At 44.6% G+C, this 9,861-nt stretch overlaps 1 protein-coding gene across 1 annotated transcript in view; it reads left to right on the plus strand.

Moving 5' to 3' along the window:
- Window positions 1-9,133, plus strand: part of LOC141096106 (uncharacterized) — a 102,668-nt gene extending 93,535 nt beyond the window's left edge. Inside the window, 1 exon segment of the mRNA XM_073582520.1 lies at window positions 8,531-9,133. Coding sequence (XP_073438621.1) covers window positions 8,531-9,133 — 603 coding nt within the window.
- Window positions 9,134-9,861: the final 728 nt, after the last annotated feature.

The raw sequence follows: 9,861 nt of genomic DNA on the forward strand, positions 1-9,861 counted from the left end.
TATGGGACCAATGATTCTGTATGGAGAAATAGATGGGCCTCGTCATGAGATGTAAAAAGTGAGGTATTTTTCATTGTACTATACCGCTATTTCTCTGCCGTATCGGAGCATGATGAGTTGTGGTATGTGTTAAAGGGGCGCTCTTTCGCCCAGGGCACATGAAAACCTGCAGCCAGCCCTCCCCCCCACAACATTAGCCAAATAACCCCCATTTTTCAGTGCGTAACTTGTATTATGAAGTTAATTAAGGTTGACAAGCTTAAGTAAGAAGAATTGATGCTTTTGGCATTCAAATGGGCACTGTAGGTGTGTTTCCTGTCCTCCTCTCACTGCCGACTTTCATTCCCCATTGACTTACATTGGGTTTCGTGTTTCGGGACGACCCCGACTTTTCCCTATAATCGGACAATCTTGCTCGACCCGACTTTTGGAAAAGTCGGGTTTCACGAAACGAAACTCGACCCTAAAAAACCAAAAGTCGCTCAACGCTAGTTTTAAACATATTGTATGGCTCTCACAGAATTAGATTTTAAAATATATGGCGTTCATGGCTCTCTCAACCAAAAAGGTTCCCGACTAGTCATGAGCGAGTATACTCGTTGCTCGGGTGCCCTCTGAGTATTTTAGAGTGCTCGGAGATTTAGTTTTCATCGCCCCAGCTGCATGATTTGCAGCTGCTAGACAGCCTGAATACATGTGGGAATTCCCTAACAAACAGGCATTCCTCACATGTATTCAGGCTGTCCAGCAGCCTCAAATCATGCAGCTGCATCGACAGAAACTAAATCTCCGAGCACGCCAATATACTTGGAGGTCACCCGAGCAATGATTATACTTGCTTATCACTATTCACGACCCATTTCCTAGAGAGTATATACATACAATCACAGGACCATACTGGATTTTCGTCTTGTCTGTGATAGACACTCAATTAGTTTTGAAGCCAACCAACATCAACCACTAAGTGCAAGGAACATTGCTTTATGAGGAGCCATTCACCAGGTAAAATCTGTATGAATTACATGCAAGGACATCAGCAGCATTTACTTTAAAGATCCATCACACATCTATTCAATTACAGTGCTTTCACAGCTTCATTAGACCAGTTTCAGAGCACAATGGGTATGAAGTTCCTGCGCTGGTTTCTTGCCAAAGGCAATGAGGGATTTCATTATATTAATGATTCATTCATCTTGTAGTAGAAAAAACACTGGTGTGAAATGGATTGTGTTACCAAACCTAGAGAAATGTACTGCTTGTTTAATATTCTCAATTTCTCAGTATCCAAAGTATTTTATATTCTTTTCTTCATTTGGTTCCTTTTCATTGCATTTACTTTTCTTCCAGAAGCAATGCCTACCTTGCTTATTGGCTTGTGTCTGTCTGTAATTGCATCTGTCACTTGACAGATGAAGTTAAATACTTTGTAAAAATCCCTGAGCTCACCAGACTCTGCCACACTTTTCTGTTTTGCGCTGCATCACTCCAATGCAGAGATATTCACTTTTGATGATTTTGGAATGCAGTATGTGAAATCTCTGCTTATAGTGCAACTAGGGTTTCTTCAGCCTTCTCTGGGGGCGTTTGCTTTCACTCCTCCATCTCAAACCCCATCAGTCACAGCTCAGGAGCCAATCTTGAAGTTAAGCAGTCTCAGCACTGCTGAGGAGCATCTGGAAGGCACTGGCGAAAGGGTTTGTCCCCACAGAAGACTGAAGAAAGCCAAGTTGCATTACAAGCAGAAATGTCACATACTGAGCACAAAAAAACATCAAATGTGAATATCTCTGCTATGGAACAACGCAACGCTAAACTGAAAAAAGTGTCAAAATCAAGAGAGTGCAAGGATTTCTTAATGCAATATTTTCTTAATTTTTGAACCAAGTGACAAGTTCTCTTTATCTGACAGTGGAGGAGCTCTAGTACCAGTCACAACCCATTAATAAGTGTGGCATTGTTTTTTGGAAAAAAAAAATTCAGTCTAAAGGCCCTTTTACATATACTGAATTTTATGTTGGTAAATACGATTATTAATATAATTGTTGCCCTCCCGTCACATAGTGACAAGAAACACCTGATACCTCAAACTAGGGGCATCCTAGGTTATCCTTGCTCCTGGATTCACCAAGATGGAGGAGACGCCCGGGTCTCGTATCTTGCTATACTCCTATATTTACCGTTATCTGTTCCTTCCTTCACCCAGGGAGGTGTGAAGTGTTTTTGGAAACACTAACCAGACAGACAGGGGTTAACAGACTGTGATAAAAGAAAACTATGATCATACAAATACACACACAAAACAACAGATTGGGAAGTGGGAGGAATAGGCGACACAAACCAAATTGGAGAGGATAAGGATAAACATGCAAACCAACTCCATGCAGAAGCCTCCTGAAAAAACTCTAACCGCGTACTCCAAACACTAAATTTCTCCTTCAAATCCAAGCTAGAAAGTAGAACAACTATAAATGGCAAGTGCCAGAGATGACTGTTTATATCAGAAGGGAGTGGCCAACACAAAACAGCTAAGACAATTCATGATAGGAAGCTCCAGGAGGTCAACTGAACTGATTAACCCTTTCAATGACAAAGCAAGGAAAACTTGCACTGTTTAATTGGATGATGCAGCTGTTCTAGTCAGTGCAGTAGTTAATGTTACCAGATACTGTGATATTCTGGCTCCTCTCTGTCATGGTATATCCTGTGACAGTACCCCAGTACTCATAAGAGGGACCTCTGGAACCTCAGAACCAGATTTAGCTGGACATGAGCATGGAGGGGCGGACCAAATTCATTGCATGAACATCAGATGCTGGTATTCACATTCTCTCCTCAGGACCGTAACCCTTCCAATGTACCAAATATTGAAGAGACTGGCATACAAAGAAAGAATCAATAATGTTCACCATCTGGATTTCCAGATTCCAGTCAAGAATGACTGGGGAAGGTGGTGGTGGAGGTGGTTCAGAGGAAACAATATATTTTTTGAGAAATGAACGGTGAACCACATTATGAATCTTGAAAGTGGGTGGTAATGCAAGGCGAAATGCTACTGGATTTACAAATGAACTATCTTATAGGGGACGATGAACCTGGGTCTCAGTTTCCAAGAAGGAACATTCAACTTAATGTTCTTTGAGGACAACCACACCAAATCACCAACACACATGGACCCACCAAGCTTTTCCGATCAGCCATGCTCTTATATTTGGACCCCACCCTCAAATTATTAAGAACACCTTGCCACATTGGTGCAATAGATGAAGAAAAATGTTCCTCCACATGGACTCCTGAAGAACAATTCCTATTGAAGATGTGGGGCCCCTGAGGGTTCAGTCACCACAGAGGTACTGCACCTCCTCCTGAGGTGTGGTACCCCACTATCCAGGTAAGGTGGAGACACCTGACCACACTCCAACACTCACATCCCACACGCACACCAGTAGTGTAGCAGAGCATCCTTGGTGGCTCCCTGCTTGGAACATGAAGAGTGCTGGGAGGTGGGTGGAGCTTAGACTGCACAAGAGAGTGGGAGAATATTAGGAAAAGGTCAGTCTGTGAGAGAAGATCCCCTGAGAGGGATGAAGTGAAGGAAGTGCTGCAGCTGACTCCTGTGACCTGGAGCTGCTGGCACAGGAAAGAGCCATAGAAAGCCTGATTCTTCAGAAGGAATATAGTTTAGTACGGAATGTAAGGAGAAGAATAGAACTAAGGACTAGGGTCAGAGCAGAGCCCTTCCTCAAGTTTGAAGCGCATGGCCGGGGTCCAGTCTCCGAGGTTGTATGGATACTGATGTTCCTGCAGCAGAAACCGGAGGAATAGAAGACATCACCACTTTATTCCCATCTAAGACTTGGGGGCACAACGGCAACGTGGGTGAGCCGGGACATGATAGCAAGGAGTCCCTGAAGTAGGCAACAGCTGTCTGCCATACAAGTAGAGTTCTAAGTAACATCTAGAAGGAGGAACTTGAGTTTAATACGCAACTACAAGTACTTCAGATTAGGCGCTAGTGTGGAGATGTTCAGAGAAGGCACATGATGGAGGAGTGCTGAAAAGGTGTACTTTACCTTGCCTGGGAGTTGGCTGAGCCCCTGACCTGGAGGACACAGCAACGAAGCGGGCATCTGTGTGCACCAGACTGTGAGTAAAGCCTTGGAACTACATGCCCTTGTGTCCTCCACTTATTCTTGCGCCTTACACCCGGCTCTGCTACATCTACTTCTTTACACCAGTTCCCCACTTGCCAACCTCATCTACACTGCCCTGGGACTACAGCTCCACCTGTGGGGAGCTTCAACATCATTGCTGCACCACACCATCTGTCCCAGAGAAGCAATCCTGCAGTGCTGGTCAAACTGAGCAGAAACCACAGGTGGCATCACAAATCATCTCAACAACTTTATCCCCATCACTCTACCCCATTACGTTGACCGCTTGAGGCCACGGACCGGGTCACTGCCACTGTGACATCTCCCATTGAAATCAACGGGCCCGGTACTGAGTACCCCACGGCCTCTGGGGGGCGAGTCAAAGAAGCATAATTGAGAATGAAAACTGTATGCCACAAAGAATGAGGACTTGCCAGTAGATTCATGACAATGGTTAATCGCAGCAAACTCAACTAGAGGTAAATATGAACACACAGCACCTAAGATATGTCTCTATATTCTGGTTTACTCTGCCCATTCGACTGTGGCTAAAAAAGGCGGCTGAAAATGAAATATGAATCCCTAAGCAAGAAAAAAATGCTTCCAAAAAATTGGAAATAAATTGAACTCCCACAGTGGCATTCGGAAAAGCAGGTAGAGCAATGAAATGATGCATCTTGCTGAATCTATCCCCCACCACCAATATTACAATGTTACCTGTTTACATGGGTTGATAAGTGATGAAATCTACAGACAAATGAGTCCATGCTCTATAGGGAATAACCAAAGGCTGAAGAGCCCCTGACAGACAAGCATGTTTGGTCTTAGAATGCGCACAAGTACTGCAGGCAGCTACATATTCCTGAACTTCCTGATGTACCCCAGACAACCAAAACTGACCAGTAAGAAGATCTGTGGCGGCTTTACTACCAGGATGTCCAGCCAGGACCGAATCATGATGTTCACCCAAAATTTTAAGACAAAGGTTAACAGGAATAAACAGCTTACCTGAAGGACAGGTCGCAGGGGAACCCAGAACAAATTGTAGCAATAATTACCCTCTTTCTATAATATAGGAACCGACTCGTAATTACTTCTTCTACCCCGGAAAATAACTAGATAAAGCATTTGCCTTAATGTTCTTATCCCCCACCAAAAAAGTTGAATCTGGTAGAAAACAATGACCATTTTTCCTGTCTAGGTGTCAGACGTTTTGCAGATTCCAAATACAAAAGATTTTTATGATCGTGATTACCATTATCAGATGAACTACCATCTCCAAAAAATTACGCCACTCCTCAAAGGCCCACTTTATTGCCCAGAGTTCCCTTTTACTAGTGTTGAGCGATACCATCTGATATAGAGAAATATCGGATCGGATTGGATCGGCCCGATACAAAAAAAGTATCGGGTATCGCCGATTACGATACCGGAAGTCCCATTCAAGTCAATGGGACAGAAATATCGGAATGAAAAAAACCCCTTTCTTTACTTGCACATCCAGTTCGGGAGGGGGGAAGAGTGTGGGCGGTGCGTGGGCAGACACTGTGCGCGTCTGTGCGTGCGTGCGGGGTCTGTGCGGGCCTGCCGGGGGTCTGTACGGACCTGCTGGGGGCTTGTGCCGGCTGGCGGGGGTTTGTACGGGCCTGCCAGGGGCTTGTGCCGGCTGCCGGGGGTCTGTACGGGCCTGCTGGGGGCTTGTGCCAGCTGCCGGGGGTCTGTACGGGTCTGCCGGGGGCTTGTGCCAGCTGCCGGGGGTCTGTGCGGGCCTACTGGGGGTCTTGTGTGTGTGCAGGCATCGTCCGATGGGACTACAAGTCCCATCGGGCGATGCCTGCTACAATGACAGTGATTGACACATTAGCCAATGATGGGACAGTAGTAGTCCCATCGTCCGGCTAATGTGTTGAATGTAAAAAAAAAATAAAAAAATATATACATAATACATACATACTACATACATACTATATACATATTACATTCATACAACATACATACATAAATACTACATACATACAACATACATACAACATGCTACAGACATACAACATACATACTACATTCATACTACATACATACAACATACATACATACTACATACATATATACTACATACTACATACATACTACATATATACTACATTCATACAACATACATACTTACTACATATATATTAAATTCATACTACATACATACATACTACATACATATATACTACATTCATACAACATACATACTACATACATACAACACACATACAACATGATACAGACATACAACATACATACTACATACAACATACATACTACATACAATACATTCATACAATGCATACATACTACATACAACATACATACATTCATACAATACAAACATACTACATTCATACAACATACATACATAGTACATACTACATACATACAGCATGCTACAGACATACAACATACATACATAGTACATACTACATACAACATACATACATTCATACAACATACATACAACATGCTACAGACATACTACATACAATACATTCATACAATACATACATATAGACATACAGTACATATAACATAGAGTACATACTCACCATTACTTGTCACATTGTTCCCCTAAGCCAGTGTCATCTATGAAAAAATATGAAAATAACAAGCAAGCCATATACTCCCTGATCCGCAGAAATCCACGAGGGTCCCACGCAGATTTCCCGTGGAGAACAGCAGCATCAGCTGATGCGACTGCTCTCTACGGGGCTCCAGGAATCCAATGACGGGAGGTAGGTATCCTTCCGCACTGTATTCCTCCGCCACTGTAAAAAAAATAGTCCCTGGTCTCACTTTATGGCAAAAGCTGCGTGCTTTGACGGCATCCCCATGAACGCTTTGCTGGACACTGGCTCTCAGGTGACAACTATGCCATATAACCTTTACAAGCGGTATTGGGCTGACTCTGAACTTACCCGTGGCCCAAGTGATGAACTGACCGTAGTTGCCAGCAATGGTCAGTCTTTGCCGCAAGTAGGATGTAAAGAGATTACCATTAAAATGGGGCGAGTAGAGTTAAAATTTCAAGGTCTGATAGTTGTAGACATTGATCGACGAGAATGTAACCCAATGATGACCTTAGGTACTAATGTAATTGAAAATTGTCTTGCCGAGGTTATTGTTTTGTTGCAACAGGTAGCCAAGACTACTGGTTCCGGTGAAAAAAGAGTCCTGCAGAAGGACATCAAGGCCCTGATGCAAAGACAGCTGGTAGAACTGTCTGGTGGATAAATTGGCAGCGTCAGAGAGAGTGATTCTTTCCCATTGCGATACCCCCCAGATGTGAAATGTTAATTTGGTGTCGGGCAGCCATAGGCCTCAGAGGAAAAGATTACCAAGCCTTGGTAGAGCCAGTGTACTCTGATAGCCGGCCCACTGTCCTGACAGCCAGAGGGGTAGTCGATGTCCACAAAGGGAGAGTATCTGTACGCCTCTTGAATTGTGGGGAGGAGGAGGCCACAATACCTCGGTATGCCACAGTTGCTAAGCTGTTTACTGTCAGTAACAATGCAATACAGGCAGCAGAGCCCTTGGTCTCATCCGACCAGGTGGAGGACAATGGCTCTGTAAAGCAGCTGGAGGAGTGGTGTCAGCAGCTGCATGTGGGAACTGACTCCACCCCTTCATACCAAAAGAGTGGGGTTTACCGAATGACTCAGGAGTATGAGCGAGTATTCAGTAAACACCCCCTAGACTTTGGGAAGGCAAAAGGGGTTCAACACCATATCCCCACTGGAGATCATCCACCCATTAAAGAAAGGTATCGGCCTATACCCCCAACACAATATCAATGTGCCAAAAGTATGTTGCGGGAAATGAAGGAGGCTGGGGTGATCAGAGTCATTTGTAGCCCCTGGGCAGCTCCAGTAGTCTTTGTGAAAAAGAAAGATGGTACCATGAGAATGTGTGTTGATTACCGAAAAATTAACTGCATTACACATAAGGATGCCTACCCATTACCCAGAATTGAAGAGTCATTAGCTGCACTTAAAACTTCTAACTATTTTTCCACCTTAGATCTCACTAGTGGGTATTGGCAGGTTCCCGTGGCAGAGGCAGACAGGGAGAAAATAGCGTTTACCACAACAATGGGTCTCTGCGAGTTCAACTACATGCCCTTAGGGCTCTGCACCGCCCCAGGGACATTTCAACGGCTAATGGACTGCTGTCTTGGACACAAGAGCTTCGAGACATTGATGTTGTACCTTGATGATGTCATTGTTTTCTCCAAGACTTATGAAGACCATCTGGAGCACCTAGCTGAGGTGTTTGAAGCCTTGTCCAACTTTGACCTGAAAGTGAAGCCATCCAAATGCTACCTCCTGAAGCCCAAGGTACAGTACCTCGGTCATGTAGTGAGTGCAGAAGGTGTGGCACCGGATCTTGACAAAGTCACTGTCATCCAGGACTGGCAGAAGCCCAGCAACCTCCATGAGGTACGTCAATTCCTCGGGTTGGTAGGCTACTACCGAAGGTTCATCAAAGGCTTCACTGAGATAGCCACGCCTATGCAAAATCTTCTGGTGAGCCAGTCCAAGAAAGCCAGGAAGAAGACTCCTACATTTGAATGGAATGAGGAGCTGGAGAGGTCCTTCACTCGACTGAAGATGGCTCTCACAGGAGATGCAGTTCTGGCCTACCAAGATTATGACCAACCATTTGTTTTGTATACTGATGCCAGCAACCTGGGACTGGGAGCAGTACTGTCACAGGTACAGAATGGCAAAGAAAGAGTGATCTCCTATGCCAGCAGGAAGCTTCATCCCGCTGAAAGGTACCATGACAACTACAGTTCCTTCAAACTGGAGTTCCTTGCCATAGTCTGGGCTGTGACTGAACGATTCAAGCATTACCTAGCTTCAGCCAAGTTTACTATCTTCACGGACAACAACCCGTTGACTCACTTGGAAACTGCCAAACTAGGTGCACTGGAGCAGTGATGGATGCCCGGCTGTCTAACTATGAATTCACCATCAAGTACCGAGCGGGGCACAAGAATGCCAATGCTGATGCGCTGTCCACCGGCGAATTGCGGCCCAACGTGCCCAAGGAGTGAGAAACAGATGGTCTATCGTGAAAGAGGCCACTGTCATGAACTCATTTTCTGCTCCACCAGTTGAGAGTTCCCCTTCCGTTCTTCCTCTGGTGGTGACAGGAGGTAGTGCGGTTGGTTTAAGTGGTAGTGATCTGCCACCTGATGAGGAAGATAACAATTGGATCTCTGGAGTATCAGACTGGATATAAGACAGCCGATTCCCTATCCGGGTACTGGTGATTCAGTCTGCTTCTCAGGTCCTGGACTTCAGCTCTGTTCCAGTCTTCTCAAGTTAAGTTTGTTTTTTTGCTATTGTTCACACTTACGCTTGTTGGTCTATTCAGTTTTGTGTGTAATCAGCCTGCCCCTGCTCGGGCTATGCTGAAATTCCACTCCTATTAATCAGTATTTGCCAATCTGCTTTTTGTCCCTTATTAGATTGGCCTCTTTTTTACTCTGTCTCAGAATATTTCAGAGTGCTGATATAGGTTTAGAAGTCTAGTGACTTCAGGGTTAATTTTACTATCAGAAGTGTTGGACAATATTTTTGTAGGTTTTTTTTGGCAGATTGCAGACAGTGTCTTTCCTTTTCTGTCCTTTTTAGTTAGCGGGGCCCCATCGTTTGCTCAGCCT

Source organism: Dendrobates tinctorius, unplaced genomic scaffold (genome assembly GCF_039654945.1).
Source record: "Dendrobates tinctorius isolate UK_male_01 unplaced genomic scaffold, ASM3965494v1 ptg000071l, whole genome shotgun sequence".
Lineage (NCBI taxonomy): Eukaryota > Metazoa > Chordata > Amphibia > Anura > Dendrobatidae > Dendrobates > Dendrobates tinctorius.